Here is a 27,226-nt window from a genome sequence, read left to right as displayed (position 1 = left end):
CGTTGAAAAACCCACGTGATTTGCAGAATTTTGATGATGTAACCCTTGACCTTGGAGTGGTCGCTGTTCTTCACCTACGTACGTACAGCTATCGACCGTCTGCCGGCCGGTGTCTTCTGATTTCGAAAAAATATCGCCCGATTTACGGATTTTGAAGGCAGGAAACCCGAAACAAGGTAAGAAATATAGTTCGATTAGTTGATGCCATTAAACCTATAGCAGAAGATGCATAGATGTCCAGCGAGCGTACTGTCAATGTACGTAGCTAGGCAGGCGCACGTATGACCGGAAACGAAATGCGCCGTCATCACCTGGTGAAATTATATATGTATCTCGATCATTGATAGGTGATGATCAACAGTTTTACACGTGTTTGTAACTCTAGTTTTTCAAGAAGATCTAAAAGTGATGGATGCTGACTCCATTACTAGAGTTTTATCCACGGCATCGTGTAATCGCCTGTGGTGATCCTGAGCCTGACCCATAACTCAAAGTACAGCATAGGATTATGATGTCATTCAAACAGCTGACGATCTTCACTTGGAATGTGATGTACCATGTCTGTTGACTCACACAACCTTATGAATTAAAGTTAGATTTTAGTCTTACATGCAAAATAAATTGCTTTAGACTTTTTGGACTTTAGAAACCCTTCCCTGATTACTAAGTAGCGTTAGTTTTTTTAATTTGAATTGTTGGGTTTTTTTTGGTTTTTTTTGAGCTATTTGTTTTCATTCCTGGATTGAAATGCAAAACTAACTCCCTGAATAAACAAAAGGCTCAAAAATGTAAAACAACTAAAAATTACAATTTATATGAACAGTTAATGTAGTATATATGTTTTGACATGTTACATGATAGACAGCACTGTTCAGAAATGAAATGCTAATGAATATGCCCCCCCCCCCAAATATAACTACGTTGAAATAGACAATAGCCATTTAATTCAGATTCTAGTTTGTAAAAGTAGTGGAAATTGTTAAAAAGTGTAGTTTACAAGTAAAAATGATGTAAAGCTTTTATACAATGTGACGAAACATCATTACTTTGATTGAATGAACGCTATTGATAATCTCCAGTTTGGGGCAGTTTGGAATAGTGCAGCTTGTGGCATTTAGTAAACATGTACAATGTATATGAACAACATTTTGACAAATGTTAGTGATAAACACAAGTGAAGTCAGCAGTGTTTCACAGTTGTTAGGAAGTATCATACCAAAGTTATATTACAGTTTAAAAAAATTACTGTTGATCCTCTGTGTGATGCATTGGACACACTACTGGTTTTAATATATCATATATCTTATCTTAGTAATGAAAATTTCTACTCACAGAATCCAAAATTTCTTGGAAGCGAATTGCAAATTTTTACTGATGTCTTGTCAGCATTGTCAGGGGGATGTTGTAGTACACCTCTGACGATGCTGACGAAAATTTGGGATTTTTTTCCAAGAAATTGTTTGACTCTGGTAGTAGAAATTTTCATGACTAAATATGAACCTGAAGTCTACAAACATGTATTCTTGCACTTATCTTATCATTATCTAATCACATACCAAAGATAAATTGTACTTGGGTGAATGACTCATATTGCCATGTCATATCCATAAGTGTCTAGAGTCTAGTTACATGTATTTCAAATTTATGACTGATTAATGTTTCTTTTTCATTATTTTATTTTCTCAGTGTAATTATTATATAATGAATGATGTATTTTATAAACTTTGTCAAAATATGCAAATGTGAAGAGAATAGAATTGTGTTGACCACAAACAAATACACACGTCAAATTGTAACAAAATATTGGCATCAGAATCCAATCAGAATCAGTTTGGAAGGTTGTGACAGAACAGATTCTTGTGCCAGCATCAGCTTTGGCACCAGATCCAAAAGCATTCAATAATGCTCAACTGAACAAAGGTCAAATTGGTTCAACTATAAGGATGTTTTTGAACTTGACAATTTTATTCCAAAGAGTGAAAGATTCACAGATTTATATAATGATTTGAGTTCTCCCTGTTAGATGTTATTAAATATTTGATTCCCTATTATAAAAAAAAAAAAAAAAATCAATAATTTAGTTTTGCATATTACCCTGTAGTTTAAGTCTTACAAAGGGGTTTTGTTTGAATGGATAATTTTGCTGTTACCAGTACTAGTTACTAGAGTAAGAATACAGGTAAAAATGACCAATTAACAGATTAATGGCATTACAATGCATCATGGATGTATTAGTGATACATCACTAATACATCCATGAATACATGTACATGTACATATTGTCTGTTGTTAAACCACTATTCAATGACACATTGTCCACATACAAAGGAAGAGTTCCCTATGTGATTTCATTGATTTTTGTCACCACTACACCCTGATCCATATGATGTGGTCTGGATCAAATCATAGACAATAGCCAGGTTCTGTATTGTCTGTACTAAGATGTTAAATACAGTGGAAAAAGATAGGGGCACAGACAAGTGATAGGGGTTACCCTGTATTGTCTGTATTGTAGTAAGATGTAAGAACTCAGACAATCATTTCTATAGTGGTCTGAGGTAAGAGTAACACCTGCTAGGTAGAGAGTAAAGCATTGACAATAGAGTCAGTCTCCCTTCTGTTGTCTGTGGATAAAGGTAAAGTTTGGGATTTGTAGGCAAATTGCTGATGTCTGGAAAAGATGTATTCCATTTCATGCTTGTTAATTTAAATGTAATATGGTAGCAGATAGGTTCAGAAGTTGAGATGAATGATAGTTCGGTAATATTACAATGACATCATTAGGCAAAATTCCAATGGAGTTGTAAGGAGTTTAGATGCCCTCTATCAGATAGTTTGCTAATATTTCTATGGCAGTGATGTGTAGTGTAAGTTTTAGTCAAATGATATGACTGACTTATAGATTGCTAATATTATAATAATGATGATGTTTAGTTTAGTTTGAGTTCAGTCGCCATAGGTAACACATTGTTATTAGAGTTCAAGTTAGACTTTAACCATATATATATTGTTTTAAAATATCTATATTTAATATATGGAGTTGTTTTATGTTGTTTTACTGGAAATTGAACAATTTCTCAGTGCATAGTGTCCTTCCAAGAGAATAGTGTGTGAGTCGGGTCATCTGCATATCAAAAGCATTACTATCTTCCTAGAAACGAAAGACTTCATCCGTTATTATTAAATTGAGGATTATTTCATGTGTGTTTGAAATTAGTGCAATATTCTCTCAGTCTGTACATTTATCTGTTCTGCTCATGTAGACTTGTTTATATATCCTTTTCAAAAGTATTAAAATTATCAATTTTATTATAAGAAGAAATGTAAGTGGAGGGATGTTTTTGTATTTTTTACAGTCGTCTGCACAATCTTTTTATTCCCATATGATTAAGTAATGTTTGAAACTTGTTGCACAATACTTGACAATATTTGTCTTTGCTATAGATCTACATATTGTATGTTTGATGTCAGTATGGCCTACGTGCCATGTGTGAGTACTTCATTGACACATTGACCTTTGAACTGTGCTCTTTGTGGTACATGTACTAGGATGCAGAGTTCTTATCCAGGTAGCACGTGAATGGAAGTAATTGTGTGTAAATTCAAACATTGAAAAGGGTACATTAGTATACATATTCAAGTTGTCAAAACTATGACAGAATTCTGGTCATAAATTATGTATAGTGATGACTGGAGGTCTGCAAGGATGATGACTTTGTTAGATGCAGATAATGAAGACAATTCTCTGTCTGTGTTGAGGTTCGAGAATTATTTTGACTTTGACCTTCAGTACCATTACTGTTCATAAGTTACTTGAGTTTACAGCTTTGCACACTCAGAAAGTCAAACTCTAGGTGGAAAGTAATATTGACCATGTTGGCAGTAAAGAGAAATTAAACACTATATTTGCAAACAAGATTGTAAACCACTGGCCTCTTTACAACACTGTCCAAAACGTATAAGCTCTGGTTTGCGAGAATGGTATGAAAATCCAGCAAAAGTTCTTTCGGACAACAGATTTGATGTTATGACAATCATCACAATATTGCTCAAGATTATTTCAGTTTGAAACACTGAATATTATATATCTTCAAATGAAAGTTCATCTGTGTACAAATGGTCTCTGCTAGATCATGTGCCACATGCCACTGCACGCACTATCATGAACGTAATCAATTACAATCGCTAGACAGAAGTGGCTGTGACCTACCTAAAGTTCGTTTGTATTTTCTCAATTGCCTCGAGACATATCAAATTCAAATCTTTGTACTGACTATAAGCTATTATGACATTACAAATGTACAACAACCCAGATGACATTTGACTAGGAATCCCACCAGAGGTGACCTTGAAACAGTAAAAAGCCAGGTCATTTAAGTCAAGCATGGATATTTTCTCTGCTCTATGGCATGCTGCACTCAACTCTCGTAATAAAGTATAGCCTGTGGGCTTACATTTTCAGTAAGTAGGTCCTATACCATGGTAGGGCCTGAGTGGACTTTTATTTTAATCAGTTGTTTTGGTGTTATGCATGTTTTGGAGGATAGTTACAAAATATGAATGTTCGAATTAGAAGCTTTAAGGCTATCTTTGTAGAAAGTTCTACACTAATTTGAGGGCTTGTTTGTTTTTGAATATTTGACACATAAAAAAAAAAAATATATGTGTACATTTAATTTTTCTAGAGAAAGTACTTCATTTTCCTTCATTATTTGGTTGTTGATTATTGTATGTTTTTGACAGACCATTATCATGTGTTCCATGTATTTCCATAATTTTAGTGACAGTGTTACTTGAATAAAACTATAACAAGAGAACTATACCATGGTCATTCTACATCACAACGACGTGTGTCTATGTCACGACAACATGTGCCTACATCACTCCTGTGTACGAAATGTGCGTCAAAACATTCAAAGTTGCCATTACTTCCCCCGTTTTTTCTTTGATAATACTGGTGCTGGTATAATTATGTTATTCTCCAATATTTTTCCATTTCGTCGGAAAATACTAGTGACCTAAAGGTTTTGTCACTACGAGTTGCCGAATGAGTAGTGACAAAGGCCCCTTAGGTCATTCATATTTTTCTTAGCTGAACGAAGAAAAATATTGGGGAATATTAAACATCGCTAATTGTCATCATGAAGATGTAGTGAAACTAAATTGTGGACCCTTCCTTAGGTACAAATCTGAATTATGCAGTGAACTATGATTGGAATTATTTTTAGGATTTACATTGTTATGTGTCAAAGGTTTTGTAATTCTGAAAGTTCATGGCATAGAGCAACATATAAATGCGTAAATGTTACCAAAGCAGTGTATTTTTAGAGTGGTGACTGTCGGTGATTGGCCAGAGTTGCACGTGTATACTGCATGTACATGTACCCTCATTCTTCTCCTCATTAACAGCTAAGTCATTCAAATACATTCAATTGTTTGCCGGTATTACGTGTATATCCTGGATGGACAGGATTACTGGTTTCCGTTCTAGTCAGTTCTGATTTGGCTCTTCTTAATTTCCATCCATCGTTGTCAAAAATATTGCTCCAACACACAGGAAAATGAAGCAAGGCAGCGGTAAGAAAAGAACATGTGTATTTTCGTAAAAGTCTTGGGTTGTTCCTTGATTTTATGTGGTATTGTAAGTCAATGCAAGTGAATGTGACAGAAATGGTTGTCAATTTTTATCAAGAAATTTTTACTTCAGTGTCATCATGCTGTTTTGATACCTAGTTACTACAGACTGCAGTGGTTGTATTATCTCGTGAGAAAAATATGCTGGAAAATGGTTTAAGCTCTTAAAATGTATATTATGTTATTTTTGTTTCATTTTCATCATGTAAAATGCCAAGCATATGTCTTGTGAGTTTTCACTTTCAGAGCTACCACAGTATGTGCACTGTACATGTATTTTGGTTCTTGCTTGTCTAATGTTAACCACATGTATGTTATAATTTGTTCTTTATTGTATGGTACAAAACATGTCTGTTAGTTATTTTGCCATGTATCTTTATCAGAAATAGAGAATAGCGGTTTATACAGTATTCAGACAAACATGTTACACATGTATGGGCTTTTGTGTTTTTGAATCGTTTTTTGTTACCTAAACATCACAGTTTCAGTTTGCAATGTAAAGATATAATGTCAAGTTAACATATTTCACTATATGTTTTTTTTTTCTGTCAGATTTCATCATGGCATCAGTAGAAACAGACCAAGTCCAGCAACAAGCTACAGATATACAAGAAGAACCCATAGTTGGAATGCTGGATATATTTTTATTATGTTTATGTCTAGGAATTGTCGTTTATTGGTTCTTTTTCCGAAATGAAAAGAAACCGGAAGTACAGCAAGTGAAAAAATTAACAGTTATGTAAGTATTTGATATTTATGTATAATTGCATAAACAAAAGTTGTTATTTTAGTTACCATCTCCCTCATTATGATGTGGGAGGGAGAAATCAATCGTTCAAGTTTCTGTTTACATCTTTTTATCTCAAGTTGTATTTATATCTAATCGTAAAAGTCACTCCAAGCACAATGGTTGAATCAATGCTCCAATATTGGATTTGAACTTGTTTAAGTAAATATTGCTTCATATACAAGTTTGATTTTTTTTGGCCTAACATCAATGAGTGATATTTCTAAAATAGTCTGTTTCAAATGTGAATTCACTGTCTATGGTCCAATTTTTGTAAAATAGGCAATATTTCATTAGAATTTTTACTCAGTGTGATATTTGATCATTTCTTTAAATATTTAGCTATTTTTAGGGTGAATACTGTAAACCTGAAAATTTTCGCTTATGTAAGACTTATTTTCACTTTAATATATCACTGAATCAAAATCGCAAAAATATGTAGTGACTAAAATGCCTTCTTGTACATAAACACAATGTAACAGTCAGTGAAAAATGGGTCTTTGAGAACTAAGCTGAAAACTAAAATCGCAAACTTTTCTAGTAGTGAACAAACGTAAATAATTACTTTAAATCCGAATTGTGTTTTTGGTGGCATGAACTTATTTATGTTTTTCTGTGATCAATGCATTTCATTTCAAATTATTGAAAATTATTAAAGAATATGTTGTATTTATGTTTGTAAATTTGTTTTGTTTTTGGCTGATTCTGTAATCACCTGCAACGTATATCATCATTGAACGTCAATAAGTAGAGCCATACGAGGTCAATTGTCATGTGACCTGGTCAATTATCATGTGATCTTCAATGTCTAGCGTTACACAAGGTGTTGTGTAGGATTTCATAACAGAAATTTCTGGTATAGTAATAATATATCACATTCCAGAAATTTATGTTATTATTATCATTGGGGAAGGGTTTGATTTAATTGAATTGAATTTTATCTAATTTAATCTAATTTATGAAGACTTTTGTTGAACTTGTTTAGTTCACCTTATGATCCTTATTTTTTCAAGAAAGTTTATTCCTAATTATATCCCAAAATAGAATATAGTGCTTTGCAGGGTTAATAAATATGTTTGCTGAGCATTTTAGTTTATATGCAGCAATAGACCTTAAAGATGATATTTTAACATAGGGGGAAGGGAAGGATAAGGTTTATGGAGTCTGCAGACCCAAAAATGTATTCTGAAATATGAATTTGCAGAGAGCATAATTGTTAGTTAACATACACTGTAAGAATGATAAGTCTAAGGGTCTTGGAGAATAATGAGACATGCAGAAAGCCTTGAACAAGATTAAGAGATCTCGCATTTCATCTGCCAGCAATGTATACTTTAGAAGTCAATATTTCTTTGGGTTATAAGTTATTAGTACAGTCTCAATAAACTTTTACTTTTTGCTTTTCATAGATTGGATAACAATTTGAATTGCAGAGGAGAGAAGTCTTTCAGGGTCCTGGGAGAATGAAAACTGATATCCACCCATAAATATTTTTATTGTCTTCTAGAAGAATAAGCAGTTGGAAGTGAAAATGAGTGTACATATACATAAAAACGTTGTCTGTGAGGAACACTATGATATAATCATGCCACTCATCGTAGCACCTTTCCATTTAGATGTGCATAATTTAGTCATTTCCAAATTTTGATTTATGATTTCATATCTGTTTTGTTTATTTCTAGGCCATCTGTTGGGAGGAGTACTGACTCAAGTTTTATTAGTAAAATGAAAAATTCAGTAAGTATTATTTTATGTTCTTTTAAACACTCTCTTGCCAATGTATGGTAGAAAGCATCTGTTGAGTAAATGACCTGACCTGAGGGTAACATAGTTTTGAAGAACGGTATTATCATGTTACAATAACATCATTACTTGAAAGTGAGTAAAAAATATCATCCCTTAGTATCTATGAAGCTCTCTCTCACCAAGCCAAATTGTTTAGATCAAAGAATGTTGAATTATAACTATTATTGCCAGAAATTATAGGCTTATGAAATAAAGAACAACATTTAGAACTTTAGAAAATCTTCAGATAGTTCACCACATGTGTAAAATATGTTAAATCTAATAAATTGGTTTGATTTATGTACCTGGTCTGGTCAGCACCAGTCATACTACTACTAGTACTTCTAGTCACATGTGTGTTTTAGTATAGTTCACAGAGTTCACAAGTAGTCACTATGTCAACTTATTGATAAACTAACCGGACTCAAGATTTATTCCAACTCAGTTTTCTCTTGTCGAAGGAGTTTGTACAAAGAATGCCAAGACCACAGTGAATGCTTCAACAGTATCTAATTTGATTAAGGTTTCAAAAAAAACTTTGCCTTTCTCCTGAAAGTGTCTGCCATATATTTTAAAATAAGCTAAGATAGTATGTATTGAATAGTTTGATATCATGTTGACAGTATTTGATGTAGTTTGAGCTACATGTATATTTAGATAGAGAGAACCCTCAGAAATTCCAACAGGTGTCAGCCCCCCCTCACCCTCCTCCTCCCCCAAATCACATCATTGAATAAGAACACTAACACTCTATTCAGGTGTTCCTCCACATTTGATTATTGTAGATTTAGTTAGATAAAAACATGTGTTGTAAAGTCAAAATGAATTAATCAGATTTATAATAATAAATCTACAAAGATCTTCCCAAACTACAGTATAGCATCTATAGATTGAAAATTTTTGTGATGTCTCAAATGTTGCTATATTTGATGGATTCCAACAACTTTTATAGTGAAACTATGGAGTGTGTAGTTTACTGTGATAGTCTGTTGATAGTGGGTAACCAAGTACATGTAGTCAAATTGTCTAGTGTCCAGCACGTGATGCAGCACTGTCTTTGTTTGTGTTTAAGGTCATACAATAAGTAGCTAAACGTTTACCCACCGTTCTCACACACTATTTATTTACTTAATGTCGGAGGGTAATATTTTTCAAATTTTGACAAGCTAATATGGCATCGTTGTTAAAATTTCACATGGCAATAGGTATAGAAATCTACATATGTAGAAATTTACGACTGCTTGATTGAATCTACATCAGGAAATGAATGATGTCACTGACTGATTTGTGGTAGAAAATATGTGGGTTACCAGTACTGTCCTTGTGTTATTTTTAGATTATGATAGTTGAGATTATTATTAACTTTGTCTTTACAAGGTGAATAATTATGTAGGGGTAGACTACCTGAGGAAGGACTAAGGATTGTTTGAAGCCCGTGTAGACGTAAGCACATCCCTAACCTGTCCTGAAACTGACTTAGGACACCTTTGAGAGGTTTCCTGAAACCCTCCTGACTTCGTCCCTATGTACTGTCAGGACGGAGTCAGGAGGGAACGCACGACATCTATGCCGTAACCTTCCTGCGTGTAGACACAAACCTATCCTACCTCACATCTAGACAGGGGCTATTGTTTCATAAAAATGATGTTTCAAATGTTTGAACTCACACTATACACAATTACATGTATCCATGCTAGGGTAACGAGACTACACATACAAATGTAGAGTTAGGGATAGATAGTGTTTCATTAAATATTAAATGACGTATCCAATATTTCAACTTGAAATATACACAGTTACATGTATGCTTGGTTCATTAACTCGACTTTCTGTGAAATGTAATTACATTTCTCAATTGGTACCTAATCGTCTGTAGATACTAGATTATGGTTCTGACAAAATAGAAAGATAATTCGTACCCTGTCAAATTGAAATCAATCATTTTCTCTTGGTATATATGAAATACATGTACTTAATATGGTGAAATTATTAACGAAACATTAGAAGAACAGTTAGTTTAATTCAAAAATGAAACAACACAACTGTGATATCAATAAAGTCGTGATGACGTCATTTGGCTTGGCCATAGAATGTCACTGATACACATAGATACTGCTTGTTCTCAGTTTCAAGCACTTTGACAAACCTATACCCTTAAATGGCAAGATATCCCTATTTGATTCTATAACCATAGACAGTGGAGAAACAGCAGTGAAATATTAATAATTAATAATTTATTCCCAAAATATATAATAATTACAAATTACACTAGTCAAGATAAATATGTACCGGTACATTTTTTTTTGTATATCGATAGCTATCAGGAAAGGGAGAATGGAAATAGTTATCTTGCAACTACACTTGGAGGTTGCCAATAATCTCCCAAAGGCAATCTAGTCCAGCACCTATAAAAACATTTTTAAAATTTACGATAAATATTATCTGGGCATGTGATATAATAAATCTGGAATCCTCAAAACTTACAAATACATCCAATATACACTGCAAAAAGAAAAAAAAATTGTCCAATCTAAACTACAAAATATTTTTTTATATTCCTATTGTAATGATACTTGTTTCTGTTAGGGTTCATTGACATAGTATTTTTCAAAAAAGATTCAAATCAAGGTATCGTGATGATTAACTTTTAGAAATGAAAGTGAAAATATTCCCTTTTGGTAATACATGTACCAAATTATGTTTTGTTGAGACGTCTAACAATCTAGTAATTAGTCATCAGGGAGTCAATTAGGATGATGAAAGGAAACTAATTAATTCATCTCTTCCATCTACACAAAGGCGTATTTTTTTATATCTCAGATGTTTACCATCTTTGTCCAAATAGATTTTACCACCAAGGTGTAATAAAATAATGATTTTTCAAATTTTTTGGTCAACACCAAGACTTCTGCCCTCCACACAACTCTCGTACATTACTATAGGGGCATGTGAGATACTGCCCTACACACAACTCATAGGTGCATGTGAGAATAAATCAACTTTATTTTTCTATGTCGACCCGCTAGCGTAATGTAAAATCTTATTGCAGCATAGAGTTCCCCTTCACTGTCTATGATTGCAGGTACTGAGAATCAACATGATACTACTGGGAATAAAAAAAGACAAGAATCGTGATAATGAATGATACCGTTTAATTCGTGTGTGAAAGACTGAACACTTCCATTGTAGTCCATGTCTTATCATGGCGTTAGGAAGGACTACCTCCCTGGTCTTACTAACTTGTTTCGATTTCAATCTTTGTTAATTTTTAAGGGGAGAAACATGGTTGTGTTTTATGGCTCACAGACCGGAACAGCCGAGGAGTTTGCCGGTCGTTTAGCTAAAGATGCCCAAAGATATGGAATGAAGGCAATGGTAGCTGATCCAGAAGAATGTGATATGGTAAGCAGTCATTCATTTCTCTAATATCTGCCGTTTAAAGGCCAATGTCGCGTTAGGATTAATATCAAGCTCTGAAAAACTTCTCTGGCAGAGCAACAGCTGTACAAAAAGCTGGTCCAGAACAAAATGTCCGAGCTAAGCCTATAGCTCCACTTATAAGATAACACTAATTTTGAGAACCTGGGATTGAAACCTTGGCCTTTAAAAGAGCAAATCTGAAGTCATAGAATGAAGTTTATTTTAAGGAGATATGGGGACTAGGCAATAGGGAACTTGCAATCCAGACTGAGCATGCTCAGACGCAAAGGACTATGGGATTATCTGAGGTTATCGTATTACCTAATCTGGAGCTACCGATAAAATAAACCTCCCACAATGGTTAGGGTGACTATGAATTGATCATTTGTGGTTACAAACAATATAACAATATTGTTCATAATACTAATAGATTAGCATTTATTATCACATTTCCCATGATTCAATATTCAACATGGCGGGTTTGCAAGTTCCCTATTACATTATTGGATTGTACTGTTGCACGCAATTGCATAGTTTGACTAGCCAAGAATGTATTACACCTTGAAATAATCCTGTCAGACTTGTGAAAAGCTACATATGGGTTCAAAAATACATGAATTTGTTTTTGCCAGACCTTAAATATTTGTTAGAGGGGGTTTTATGTTACATATATGCATCAAGCTCATAATTTTGTGTTGCATTATTTGAATGTACACAGGAGGATCTGACTAGGTTGGGAGAGATTGAGAATTCTTTTGCTGTGTTTTGTTTGGCCACCTATGGTGAGGGTGATCCTACAGATAATGCCCAGGAAATGTATGAATGGCTACAGGAAGGTGGTCATGAACTTCATGAACTCAAGTTTTCTGTAAGTATTGAAAATAGTTCGATTTTTAACTGTCAATAGACTTTGACTGCGTTGTAATTGCACACGTAGAGGCGGCAATGCATTGTATGCTCTCCAGAGTGTTGATGAAGTGCAAAGAGCAGTTGTAGGAATAATTGTGTAGGACTTAGAGTAGTGTGTTGAAAAGAAGTGTATGATAATGTTTGTTGCATGTTGTATGTAAATTACTGTAAACCTAGATATTTTCACTACTAGAAAATTTTGCAATTTTACAGTCTTCAGGTCGTTCTCAAAGACTTATTTTCACTAATTACCAGATTGGTACATTGTGTTAATGTGCAAGAAGGCATTCTAGTCACTTCTTATTTTTGCATTTTTGTTTTCCAGTGAAATAAGTGAAAATAAGTCTTTCGTGAAAATTTCCAGGTTTTCAGTACGTGATTGGATGTACAACCATTGTTATACCATTCACAAGCCAGGTTCAACAAAAATTATGGAATATATACTCTGGTCGTTCTACGTCACAACACTCATCTATGTGATGACAATGTGTGTCTAAGTCACTGGTTCTGCTGTATTCGAAATATGAGTCAAAACGTTCAAAATTGGTATTACTTTCCCCAATTTTTCTTTGATTTTACTGGCGCTGGTATAATTGTTATTCTCCAATATTTTTCTTCATTCAGCTGGAAAGTGACATAATTGTCACTACTCATCTAGCGACTTGTAGTGGCAAAGGCCCCTTAGGTCACTCGTATTTTCCTTGGCTGAACAAAGAAAAATATTGGGGAATAGCATCTAATTGTTTTTTATAAATTACAGGCAACTTGGTCATATTGTTCTAGGTACTGATACTTTGTAGTAGAATAGAGCATTTATTCTTGTATCCTTACATTCATTCAGGTATTTGCACTTGGTAACAAAACCTATGAACATTACAATGAGATTGGTATCTATGTTGACAAGAGAATGGCAGAACTAGGTGCTGAGAGAGTCTATGATCTTGGCCTTGGAGATGATGATGGCAAGTGAGTACATTTCAGACTTTCTACCTTCTCCCTACCTTCTCTCGTGCTTTTAAAGTGTAGATTGTACAAGGAACTTACGATTGGTTTCTGCACGGTTGTATCAAACGTAGTCAGTGAACGCTAACTTGAAATTGGTGATATATATTTCCTCCTAGCATTGCAATTTCATTGTTTCGATGGGACAGTAATACTCAAATCTATGTGTCATCTCTACCTCAAACCAGGCATCTCTTCAGCAGAATTCTCATTTCAAAAATCATAGTTTGATATTCGCTCCACTTAATCTTCTTGGTTAATTTATCATTTCTTAATTTAGTTATCTGTTAACAAAAGTATAATTTACAAAAAAAAATTCATAGTTTATTTATAATCCATGTTCGTTTGTGCCAAATTACAACCAAAAAAAAATTGTGTTTCTCTCTGTGTGTGATTCTGCTGAGCCAGCAGAAAGATCATGCATAAAAGTTCAAAGGTCACAATAGTAATGTATAATCAATCTTAATGAAGTACCAGTAGATGTGTGTGTGGATGTATAAATGGTTTATGATGACTGTTATGGAAACATCTGCCAAAGGCCACGTCCTGAAAATGTTAATATATCTGAAGGTATCCAATGCACTATCATAGATGAAAGCATAAAACATGTGTACGTGGTTTGAAACATGTACAGGGCAGGATGAAGGTCAATAAAACGATTAGAACCAGCAAACAGTATTAATTTGTCAAGATCTGAAAGTATATTTGATGTGGCTTAAAGTGGCCATATGGATGAGGATTTCAGTATTTATTTTGGATTTTGGATTTATTTTGAAATATTTTATCATGACTTCCTAGTTCATAAATCAATGTTTAACAACATTTACCAAATTCTTGTTCGTAACTCAATAAAAAAACCAAAAAAAAAAACGCTTTAAAATCTTTTTCTTCACGCATTGCAGTTTGGAGGAAGACTTTGTAACCTGGAAGGAGAAGTTTTGGCCAGCAGTTTGTGAGCACTTTGGTGTGGAGGCAACTGGAGAGGAGGGTAGTATACGTCAATACAGTGTGACTTATCATGAGGATATACTCCCACAGAAGGTGTTTACTGGTGAAGCTGCGCGTCTCAATTCATTCAGAAATCAGAAACCGTAAGTTTTACTCTTTTATCAACTTAACAGTTACTTAACAGTTTACCTAACAGTTACTTAACAGATACTTAACAGTTTACTTAACAGTTTACTTAACTGTTAACATTTAACATTTAACATTTATTTCATTTCTAAAGCGCTTCCTCTATTTAAAAGAAAATATTCAAAAGCGCTGCACAATAAGTTAAAAGAGACATTTGATAAGTTAAAAGAGCATTGACATTTAAGAAATACTGTAAAAAGAAAAAAATAAATAAATAAAAAAAAAATAAAAAAAAATAAATAAATAAAAAAAAAAAAAAAAAATAAAAAAATAAAAAATAAAATAATAATAATAATAATACACCTCAATAGCATATTAAAACCATTCCTAAAAGTGTTTAAAACAGAAACATGGCTAAAATCAACAGTTACAAGTTGTAAGAAACTTTAAACAGGTATGTCTTCAACCCTCTTTTAAATTGTTCCATTTCATCTAAACATTTCAACTCTTGTGGAATGGAATTCCATAGTCTCAGACCACATACGGCAAAAGCCCTATCATTTAATTTATTATAAGACCGTGGAACTACGAGATTGTGACTGCTATTTGTTCTTAGGTTATAATTGGAGTTGCAAACCCCCTCAAGCATATCTGCAATGTACACTGGAGCCTTGCCGTTCAGAGCTTTATAAACAAGCAAAATGATTTTGAATTCCACTCTCGCCTTAACAGGAAGCCAATGCAACTCAATTAGTGATTGGGATACGCTATCAAATTTCCTCAAGCCTTTAATAACGCGTACTGCTCTATTCTGTAGACGTTGTAGTTTGTCAAATAAGTACGCTGGCATACCATACAACATTACATTTGCGTAATCCAGGTGGGAGCTGATCAGTGAGTGAACTAATATTTCAGTTGCACTTTGATTGAGATATTTACGTATTCGACGTAAATTGTACAAATTGTGATTGACCCGTTTAGACACTTGGTTTACATGATGATCCATGGATAACTTAGAATCCAACCAACCACCAAGGTTGCGAATATTATCAACTATTTTGATTCTATCATTTCCTATAGTGACGTGATCAAAACTAACTTTAGCAAGTTGTTGCCTGGTTCCAAAGAGTATAACCTCTGTTTTACTTTCGTTAAGTTTCAATCTATACTTCAACATCCATGTTTGAATATCAGTAATGCACTTCTCTAAACAATTAACAATATTATTTTGACTATCTGCCCGAGGTGTGAACACTTTTAGTAGCTGCGTATCATCAGCGTACCCATAGGAAGTAATCATATGGTTATTGATAGCATTAAATAAAGAACTGGAGTAAGCTGTGAAAAGCACTGGTCCAAGGCAGGATCCCTGAGGAACACCAAACTTGACACCAGCACTGTCAGATAAACTTCCAGAAACTGAAACACGTTGAGATCTATTAGCAAGATATGAAGCAAGCCAATTCAGCGATGTTCTATGAAGTCCAAAGTCATTCTCCATTGTCTTTAGTAACATACTGTGATCAATTGTGTCAAAGGCTGCGCTGAGGTCAAGTAACACCAACAACGCCACCTGCTGACGGCCCATACACTGAAATATTTCAGATGTAACTTTACAAAGAACAGTTTCAGTACTATGAAATTGTCTGTATGCAGATTGATTGATAGGTAAAGGAGCATTGGTTTGCATGTGATTTGATAACTGAGCAACAACTATGCGTTCGACTAATTTTGAAATGAAACTCAAGTTGCTGACTGGTCTGTAATTCGTTAGGTTTGTTCCGGCATCTGACTTTTTCATGAGTGGAGTGACAATTGCAGCTTTCCATGTGTCTGAGAATACTCCATTGCTTAGTGAACAGTTGATCATGGAGGTGATAATTGGAGTCAGGGCGTCCAGACATTCTTTTAGTAACCATGTAGGAATTGGATCACTAACACATTGCTTTGAGGGGGATTTCAGAATGTATCTTTGTACTTCGTCACGTGTCACAGGTGTAAACCCTTCTAACTTGTTGTTGACAGTCTTTGTTTGATTACAGTTCATTAATTCCGAAGTCGAATTTCCTGCCTTCGTGTCCAAATCATTCCTGATTGTTGCCACTTTGTCAATAAAATACTGGTTGAATCTGTTTGCGAGTTCAGTTTTAACGGAGTGATCAGGTAGCGGTGTTTCGTTTTTTGGTTTGATTAGAGAGTTTACAATATTGTATAGCTTTCTCTGGTCGCCATGACATTCAGATATTTTCGTTGAATAATATTCAGCACATGCTTTGTCTAGTTTATTTGTCATCTTATTTCTTAATTGTTTGAAAATAAGTCTACTTGTGGTAGTTTGGTGTTTTCTCCACTTCCTCTCTGCTCGTCTTCTTAGCCGCCTTGTTAGTTTGATATCATCATCAATCCATGGTAATTGAGTCCTAACTGTGATTCGTTTTGTTTTCATGGGTGCGTGTTTGTCAAGAAGTTCACGTAGTACAGAATCATACATGGACACAAGATAGTCCAGGTTGTTGCACGACAGAATGGTTTGATCACATAGTGGAGATTCAATTATATCCTTACCAAATGATGTTATTTCTATTTTACGGTAAGGTCTGAATTGCACTGACTTTACCTCAACATCTCGCTTTATTTTACTAAGGTTTGTGATCACAAAACAATGGTCCGATATAAAGTGATCACATTCAGGTGTAGTGATGCCAAGCCTATCGTCATCTCTGGTTATTATAAGATCAAGGGTATTTCCTGATTCGTGAGTAGGTGCATATACGTGTTGAGTTAAGTTTCTTGAAAAGCAAATGTCTCTGAATTTGATGGTAGCTTGATCATCCGCATTGTTGATGTGAATGTTGAAATCGCCACATATCAAAAATGTTTCATTGCAATCTAGTATTGTATCTAGGTAGTTGTCAAATTCATCTAGAAATGTATTAATGTGAACTGGGTGTACCGTAGAGTAAGGAGGCCTGTAGATAGTTATCAGCTTGATTCTGCCCTCTTTATGACTGACAGTCCATTCTGCAAACTCAAACGACCGTTCTTCCCCTGTTCTGATGGTATCCACCTTGTACAAGTCCCGTCGATAGACAACAGCAATCCCTCCTCCGGGTCTACTTTGTCTGGGATGGTCTTCAATGTTGTAATTGGGTGGAAGACAGGCTGATTTGACGGCTGTGTCATTTTCTTTCAACCAGGTTTCTGTTACAACGCACAAGTCTATATTTTTCTCTACGAGTTGGTCACGAAACACTTGACACTTATTTTTGATTGATCGTACATTTACCAGTGCCATTCTCAGTGTAGTCTTATTTCCACAGAACTGGTTATTTTTTACATCTGGGTAGCGCAAGTTTGACAGTCGCACTCCGTTATTCACGTCCCAGGGTCTAACGCGATCTTTTCTACCAGCTCTTTTGCCACGAAACCGTTTCAGAATTCCAGATTTCTTTAATTTGCATGATAAGTCGGAGGAAATTCCTACATTTGTTCTTAGTTCAAGAAGTTCCTCATTTGAATAACATATTCTTTTCTGCACGATTCGGCCATTGGTAAATTCCACCATTGTCGTCTTTCTGTACCAACCAGAGGGAAAGTTATTGGATAAAATACTCACATAAAACAGTACTCCGGTGATTAAAATCAAATGCACAACATTCCTGGAATATTCATGAACGTTCACTACCATTTTCAGCATTAATACCTCGCTAAAACCGTAAAATTAGTTAAGAGAATCGGGAGCGTAAGTGTGAGGCTGCCAACACACGGCGCCTATTGCAATACTTAACAGTTTACCTAAAAGTTACTTAACAGTTTACTTAACAGTTATTTAAGTTACTTAACAGTTTACTTAACAGTTATTTAAGTTACTTAACAGTTTACTTAACAGTTACTTAACAGTTACTTAAGTTTACTTAACAATTTACTTAACAGTTACTTAACAGTTTACTTAACAGTTATTTAAGTTACTTAACAGTTTACTTAACAGTTACTTAACAGTTACTTAAGTTTACTTAACAATTTACTTAACAGTTACTTAACAGTTTACTTAACAGTTATTTAAGTTACTTAACAGTTTACTTAACAGTTACTTAACAGTTTACTTAACAGATGATACTTAACAATTACTTAACAGTTTACTTAATAGTTACTTAACAGTTTACTTAACCGATGATACTTAACAGTTTACTTAATAGTTACTTAACAGTTTACTTAACCGATGATACTTAACAGTTTACTTAACAGTTCCGTTAACAATTCTTCAAGGATCCAGGTGTCATTTCTAACAATAAGACAGGTATAGTGTTACACATAACCAAGAAAGCATTAATTCTAGGCCAAGGTACATGTTCATGTGGTTTCTTTTGTTACAACTCTACCAGAATATCTGACTTTCATTTTATGCATCTCACGTTTTTACCACTGCCAATAATTCATCCAGTGGTATGTATCGTCAGTTAATTTAATGAATACATGTTGTTCACCATTGCAGACCCTATGATGCAAAGAACCCATACTTATCCCCAGTCGTCATCAACCGTGAATTACACAATGGAGGTGATAGGTCATGTATGCATATTGAGTTTGATATCACTGGATCTAGAATCAGGTAGGTCAAATGTCAAAGTTGATAGGTCATGCATGTATGCATATTGAGTTTGATATCACTGGAGCTAGAATCAGGTAGGTCAAATATCAGAGTTGATAGGTCATGCATGCATATTAAGTTTGATATCACTGGAGCTAGAATCAGGAAGTTCAGATGTCAGAGGGGATAGGTCATGTATGCATACTTAAAGGTTAAGCCCAGTACAACATGTCTGCTATTGTAATTTGTGACTCCACTATATGTATCCATTCATGATGATGTGGTAATCATGAATGAATGTATATAAGAGAGTCACAAATTCAGCCAGTAGACAGCCTGAGGCTAGCCCCTGTGCCTTTAAAGAGCTAGACTGTAAGATACGTTGTGTTGTTCAGCCCTATCAGGCACTAATGTCTGTATCTTACAGACTATTAAAGAGCAAACTGGCTGGTAAATATGGCTATTACTGTTGGGTTGTAAGTTTGATTCATGCAGGATACAGCAGCTGAAAATTTTGATTGTTTGTCTGTTTTAGATACGAGTCTGGTGACCATGTTGCTGTCTACCCTATCAATGATCCTGAACTTGTCCATGGTATCGGTGAAGCACTTGGTGTCGATCTAGATGTTGTTTTCTCTCTCAATAACTTGGATGGTAAGTGTTTGTACTTAACCTTTCACCTTTCAAGGGATGACCTTTCGCCTTTGTGTAATTTAGTAAAAAATATATGATTATCCTAGATACATACTTTATCCCTGTGTCTCTTTGCTAATTTGGGGTTCAGAACCATAAGGCTGGTATTTAAAAAGGTAGATGTTACTTTTAGAAACAGTGGACTATGAGACTATCATAATAGACAGATTGTAGATATTAAAACTCACTCTCAGAATAGTGCATGTAGTGTGACAGATGTATCCTTGAATTGTTCACATGGTTTTAGTCTCGGTTACCCAGACTCTCACCGCTGAGGGCTTTTCTAAGAGGCCGCCCAGACGAGACTCTGGGGAAACCACATTTCAACTACCCCGTGTGGGAGTAACGCAGTACATTTCTTCCAAGTCATAAAAAATGGGTTTATGAGGCCTGTTTGTTGTAATTTAGATGTATCACTCGCTTGAGAAGTGATAACTTGTCATGAAAGTACCTAAATCGTTTAGCCTACAATGTTGGATGTGAAGTATTCCCCAGCATGCACTTTTCTAGAAACAAATTCCTGCGCGGGTGAGTTGGACTTTCGTTTCCCCATACTCTCGCTTGGGGAGGTCTCTTAGGCAGAGACCCCAGCAGCAAGAGTCTGGGTAACCGAGACTAACATGGTTTTTATAGTTGCTCCTTTAACTGGTCTGACCAGCAAATATTCTATATTAACACCCTGGTTTATTGTTAAGTTTTAATAAGGTCATGTTGTCATGTTTTCACAGAGGAATCCAGCAAGAAGCATCCCTTCCCATGTCCATGCAGCTACCGTACCGCATTATCACACTATGTGGATATCACCAACCCACCACGTACCAACGTATTACGTGACTTGGCAGAGTATGCTAGTGACCCCAAAGACAAAGAATTCTTGCTGAGAATCACTTTGCCTTCTCCAGAAGGAAAGAAAGAATACTCAGAATGGGTTGTCAAGGACCAACGGGATATACTGACCATCTTACGAGATTTACCATCATTGAAACCACCAGTAGATCACTTGCTTGAATTGTTGCCTAGGTTACAGGCTCGCTATTACTCTATCTCTTCTTCACCTAAGGTAATACTTCATGCACATTTAGTTTAACTTGTTTACAGTTGTAAAATGTCAGTTGTAGAGTGAGGAAAATTGGGGCGATTTTACTCTGGTTTTTCCCGTAACTTTTACAGTAATTTTGTAAGTAGATAGTACCGTAATGAACATGGACTGTGCAAAATTAGGAAGAATATGTCTGTCTGTCTGTCTGTCTGTCTGTCTGTCTGTCTGTCTTCTTACTAAACAATCCATAACTGAGTGTTGTTTTTACTGTTAATTTTTTCAGCTCCATCCAACCAGCATACATATAACAGCAGTACTCGTTGAGTACAAGACAAGAACTGGTCGACCTGCCAATGGTGTTGCAACTAAATGGTTGAAGACCAAAATCCCCAATGGACCTCAGAAACCCACAGTACCTATTTACGTTCGTAAGTCTCAGTTCCGATTGCCTTTCAAACCAGCGACTCCAGTGATTATGATTGGACCAGGTACAGGAGTAGCACCATTCAGGGGATTTATCCAGGAAAGACATTATACCAAGGAACAAGGTAAGTCAATGTTTGGAATCTCACGGTGTGTTGAACTGTGTCCGCCACTCATTACAGATGATACAAACCAGGTTTATGCCATGGAGTCTATCCATATTCATATCTCTAATCATAACTCTGTAAATTTAATATGAAGGTATTTTATTTCTACTGTCAACCCACTGTTCTACATTCTTGCTGCTGAAAGCTCAAAAGCTCTCATTCATCAAAAACTGACAAGGAAACCCTACACATGTACACTGCTAAGAATATTACTGCCCCAAAGTGCGCATTTGTACCTTTGGATTGGGATATTACCTACCCTCCTCATGTCACACCAGCAGATTACCATACATGTTTATATACTATTAAGAGCATCGCAAACTCCCCCTAAGTTGTATCATCCTGTGTGTATGGTCACACCAAATTACTAAGAATGGATTCTCTAATAATTAAAGTCAATCTTTCTTGGTTTGTAGGAAGAGATATGGGTGAAACTGTTCTTTACTTTGGTTGTCGTCATCAAAAAGAAGACTTCATCTACCAGGATGAGTTAACAGAATACAAGAATAATAACACATTAACAGAGCTCAACGTAGCCTTCTCAAGGGACACAGCACAGAAAGTTTATGTACAGCATTTACTCAAGCAGAATAAAGCCTCAGTATGGAATCTATTAGACAAGGGGGCACATCTTTATATCTGTGGGTAAGTTAGGGTGTCCATCAGTATAGAACTTACTAGACAAGGGAGCACATCTTTATATTTGTGGGTAAGTTAGGGTGTCTGTCAGTATGGAATCTATTAGACAAGGGGGCACATCTTTATATTTGTGGGTAAGTTAGGGTGTCAGTCAGTATAGAACTTACTAGACAAGGAAGCACATCTTTATATTTGTGGGTAAGTTAGGGTGTCAGTCGGTATAGAACTTACTAGACAAGGAAGCACATCTTTATATTTGTGGGTAAGTTAGGGTGTCAGTCGGTATAGAACTTACTAGACAAGGAAGCACATCTTCATATTTGTGGGTAAGTTAGGGTGTCCGCCAGTATAGAACTTACTAGACAAGGAAGCACATCTTCATATTTGTGGGTAAGTTAGGGTGTCAGTCGGTATAGAACTTACTAGACAAGGGGGCACATCTTTATATTTGTGGGTAAGTTAGGGTGTCAGTCAGTATAGAACTTACTAGACAAGGAAGCACATCTTTATATTTGTGGGTAAGTTAGGGTGTCAGTCAGTATAGAACTTACTAGACAAGGAAGCACATCTTTATATTTGTGGGTAAGTTAGGGTGTCTGTCAGTATAGAACTTACTAGACAAGGGAGCACATCTTTATATTTGTGAGAAAGTTGAGGTGTTTACTATTTTACAGTGTTAAAGACATATGATGCAATTTCACATTAGTGCTGTGTGATGAGGACAACCATAACGATTTACAGAGTATTATTCTTTTGTCCTCAAGCAACATTTGTATAGCTCTGTGAGACAATCATTTTTCATGTCAAATTAACATCCAACACTGGCCTTTAAGACCAGGTGTAAAACCCACATAGATGAGAAACTAGTGAGATATTGCTGTTGTTTTTGTACCCAATATATTAGACATAAGATAACATACCAACATGTAAGTTCAAAGGTCACACATAGGTTAGTGATTGAAGGTATTTAGATTATTCCATGACAGTGTAGGTGTATTCTGGTAACTTTTGTATAAATTGTTGTACATTGAAACAATTTCTTTTTCTTCTTTTTCTTTTTTTTTTGGGGGGGGGGGGTGGTTACCAGTAAACACACTGTAGTAACAGCAATAATGGTGTAGAAGACATCTAGCTATACAAAGCCTAGGTCACACAGGGGTCATGAAAATGGACAAGTATGTTGTACAAAAGTTTTACTGACAACCATATTGTGCTGTATGTTTTTATCAGTTTATAATTGTTTGATTGTATTCATTCCTGTAGGGATGCTCGTAATATGGCTCGTGATGTGAATGAAGTCCTAAGAGATATTCTAATGACAGAGGGTGGATTGACCAAGGACCAAGCCGAAGATTACTTCAAGAAAATGCACTCAAAAGGAAGATACGCTGCTGATGTTTGGAGCTAGAACACTCTACTTGTCAAAGTATTTTGTAATCACTACTCCAATCATAAAAACAGGGGAAAAAAATCCAACGTCTTGTAATCTGGCATCTGGCATTTTCTCCAAAAAAAATCACTAAAACTAAGTTTCAGTACAGTTCTAGACAAAAATAATTGGAACAATGTAGTATATTCTACAATAAAATGAATCCATGTGAAATTTGTGATTCCCATAGAAAGTCTGGGCATAATGGCAGACGATAGTTACCAACAAACCCTAATGTAATTCCCTTGTATTTGTGTGTTGATCACTGGAGTTATTTATTTAGTACAGTGGATAGTGAATATCATCAAATCACTATGGCAGCACATTATTGTTTACAACATACATTAATCAAATTATTTTGGAAAAAAAATGAAATTTAACAAATCTTGAAATGAAAAAGAAAAAAAATGGATTTTGAATCAACTACGCATTTTTTTGTATCTTTTCATTTCCATAGTTAAGAGTAGGGTTGGAAAACTGAAATTTTATAGAATAGCATCTCCTTTGATATTTTAAGTTGGGGTAAATATATGACAGGAAATGATAATAAAAATGAACTCAATCAACAAAATGATAATGAGGCAAAGGGGAGAAAATTATACCACACTTCAGTCACAAAACATTCCTTTTTTCTAGAGAAAGGACACATTATATATTCTTTATAAGAAATTGTCCTTACTTTGAAAACTGTTCCTTTCTTAGATTACAATACATGACACCATTCCACAATGTACAATCCCCCAACTCATTTATTGTTTGTTTCATTTACAGGAAATTCAAATCTGATTTCCACTACTGTGTAATATCGCCCTCTAGTGGTACCAATGTTTGTACTTTAGTTGAAAAAAGTTGAAAATTTACAACTGCTGACATCAAATTATTGACGAAAGGAACTTTTTAAAGACAGGAAAAGTAAATGAATGAATTGGATTAGTAACACTTGTTGGAACAGCAGAGACTTTTAGTGCAATTCATGGTTTGATAAGAACAGTTTTATGGCCTCATTATGTATACGTGAAACACTAGGGGAACTTCATATTTGTTTGAGCATGTGAGCTATTAAATAAAAAGGACCATACAACTGTTCTTATCAAATGATGGAATGTAATACTTGTCTCTCTTTACTTCCAACATGCTGTGCCAAGTGTTATTTAAATAATCCAATTCAGTTGTTTACTTTCCCTGTTTGTAACAAGTTCCACTTGTCAGTGCTTGTCTGTTGCTGATTGTATTACGGTTTAGGAAAAGAATTAAATAAACTCACACATGTACTTTCCAGATATGAATTTCATAGTCACTTATAATTAGACAAACAAAAGTTCGGTGACAAAGTCCACTGTGTTGTGAAACTAGTCCAAAGTGCTTCTCATGTAGATAAACCATTTGGGATATCTTATTCATGACAAATTTGAACTAGATGATATTTTGTGCGAGAGAGAGCAGAATATTGGCAACATAGGTAACAGAAAATTACAAGGTTAGCCTCAACAGGAACTGCAACACCACAACTTTTAAAAAAAAACAAGAAATAACCAACAATTTGTTGAAAAGATACGACAGAGGTCGTGGCAACCATTTTTGTAGAATCGTATCTTATAGTCTTTCTTTTCAAACAAATGTACCTCAGAAATGTTTAAAAAAGGATTTAATTAAAATAATATGACAATGAAATAGAAAAGGTAATTACTGTTATTTTCTTTCTGTAAATTTTTTTCTGTCTGAGATGTTCATACTTGCAATATACATTTTTACAAAAATTTCAGGACAAGAACACAGTAGAATCTGTACATACTGTACAAACCAGTTTGGAACTGTATCGTTCAGATAATTTCAGGCAATAATTTTTCATGAAATTTTATGAAATGATGGATCAGGAACTTTTTTGTTATTTGAGAAAAATATGAAATGACTGTCTCAATTTGAAGTTAATGAAATCAATCAAATTATCAAAACATCTGTACCATGCAGATATTTCAGAATATTGCGACCATCTTGGATTCTGTAGCCATCTTGGATTCTGCGACCATCTTGGATTCTGTGGCCATCTTGGATTTCTTGGAATCTCAATACACAAGATTTCCTTAATAAATTTTTACTGTCATTTGATATTTATTAAAGAACAACCTTTTCTGGTTTTTATGTCCGATTTCAATCTGCAGCTGTGAATACTGCAAATGGTACACTATTGAAATATGTTACATTTGCTGGTCCCTGAGAAATCATGTGACCTATCAGTTCATGTGAGGTCACTACCGATAGTAATCGCTATCTTGGCTCCGCCATATTGAATTACCATGGAAATATGTATATATTCCAACAATCCATTATGGTATTTTTGGATGGTCATCTCAGCCAATGAGAGCACGAGATGCGATTATTAGTTACCTGCATACGTATGGCGTATGACCAGCAAATATCTTACAACATTGTAGTGTGACCACTGACACCAAATGGCAATTATGGTATAAATCCAAGATGGCTGCCAAGTTGCAATATGGAGACCATAAGTAAAATGATAGAAGGCTGAAAGCTGTGCTTTCAAGTTGAGAAGGGTTAAATGAATATGTGAATTATTCAGACATATATGAAAGTCAGTAATTTTTCACGATTGGATAGAATTTCACAACCGTACCATACTTCTCAAAAACATACCGCGTGAAATAAATTCTGCTGTAAAGCACAAGTTGAAGTTGACAGTTGAATTTGTAAGAGTATACATATACAATAAACTTTACAGGTCATATGAAATAGAGGAACAATCAATTTCAAAGATATCAAAATAAGCACCTTGTCTGTTTCATGAAAGTAAGGTTTTAAATTTCTGACAGGAGCATCTCCTGTAGTGTAACAAAATGTTTGGTGTTTCGATATCAACAATGTGCAATTCAAGATAAATTTCTAGGTTCTTGATGAAATTTTTTAAACAGCCTGCAGAAACTAGTCATCATTGATTTTCTTAATCTTTCAATATTTAAAACTATACACGACCCAATCTACCAGGACACCGATATTCGTACAGTGATTAACCATTGGAAACTAAAACATGATTCAAAACTTCACATCAACAGATAGTGATGTACATACATCTTGAAATTGGGGAAACTTCCATTATCAATAAATCTTTGCCAATGTTTGCTAAGGGTTTAAGACCAGAGACTAGAAATGGTCATTAGCTTCTAAATCTAACACTTCTATACCAACTACAAGCTCAACACGTTTTTAGCACCAAATTAGTTCTGAATTTTAGATTACCACTAAGCGTTATAAATAACATTTGATTGTTGTGTCTACTTGTGACTTACATTTTGGACTGCGACAGGGAGGTAGAATTCAGTTGTTAACATAACAATTTGAATGAAGTAGCCAGGTAAAAGATGTCAAGAAATGTATTGAGCTTGTAGGATTGTTAGATTGGATAGTCAGTGACAAGTCTCTGGTGTAGTGGGTGGCAAGCAGGTGAAATATAATTGACTTCCCGAAGAATTTTTACTATGTTCCCTACTGCCCATATTATGGTATATAGAAATATATGCAAATTGAGCTGATGGACTCGGTCATACCACTGCTGTCATACACCGCACTCTAGCAAGTAGTGAATGAACAAGTTCCTACCCAATGTACCATGAAATTTATGTAA

The 27,226-nt window shown here is 34.9% G+C and overlaps 1 protein-coding gene across 2 annotated transcripts; it reads left to right on the top strand.

Annotated features, from left to right (window-relative positions):
- The first annotated feature begins 35 nt into the window (after positions 1 to 35).
- On the top strand, positions 36 to 27,226 carry LOC144448841 (NADPH--cytochrome P450 reductase-like). Of its 2 annotated transcripts, XM_078139148.1 has the most exons (13): positions 36 to 176; positions 6,187 to 6,373; positions 8,104 to 8,158; positions 11,480 to 11,608; positions 12,345 to 12,494; positions 13,377 to 13,501; positions 14,440 to 14,628; positions 19,104 to 19,220; positions 19,735 to 19,853; positions 20,621 to 20,952; positions 21,215 to 21,483; positions 21,942 to 22,166; positions 23,424 to 27,226. In XM_078139148.1, exons 2-13 carry the CDS (start codon positions 6,195 to 6,197, stop codon positions 23,566 to 23,568), a joined length of 2,034 nt encoding a protein of 677 aa, XP_077995274.1. In that variant the 5' UTR covers positions 36 to 176; positions 6,187 to 6,194; the 3' UTR covers positions 23,569 to 27,226. The 2 variants fall into 2 exon arrangements, with proteins under 2 accessions (XP_077995274.1, XP_077995276.1); XM_078139150.1 differs by lacking the exons at positions 36 to 176; positions 6,187 to 6,373; positions 8,104 to 8,158 and having other exon boundaries at positions 11,486 to 11,608; positions 21,215 to 21,479; positions 21,938 to 22,166.

Source organism: Glandiceps talaboti, chromosome 18, assembly GCF_964340395.1.
Source record: "Glandiceps talaboti chromosome 18, keGlaTala1.1, whole genome shotgun sequence".
NCBI classification, from domain to species: domain Eukaryota; kingdom Metazoa; phylum Hemichordata; class Enteropneusta; family Spengelidae; genus Glandiceps; species Glandiceps talaboti.
Note: the sequence above shows the minus strand (reverse complement) of the source record. Positions and strands in the feature narration are given on the sequence as shown.

Coding starts and splice junctions, on each gene's coding strand:
- LOC144448841 (XM_078139148.1), top strand. CDS start 6,195: ATGGCATCAGTAGAAACAGACCAAGTCCAGCAACAAGCTACAGATATA. Junction 19,854..20,620: donor CTCTCTCAATAACTTGGATG/GTAAGTGTTTGT, acceptor ATGTTTTCACAG/AGGAATCCAGCAAGAAGCAT. Junction 21,484..21,941: donor TATACCAAGGAACAAGGTAA/GTCAATGTTTGG, acceptor GTTTGTAGGAAG/AGATATGGGTGAAACTGTTC.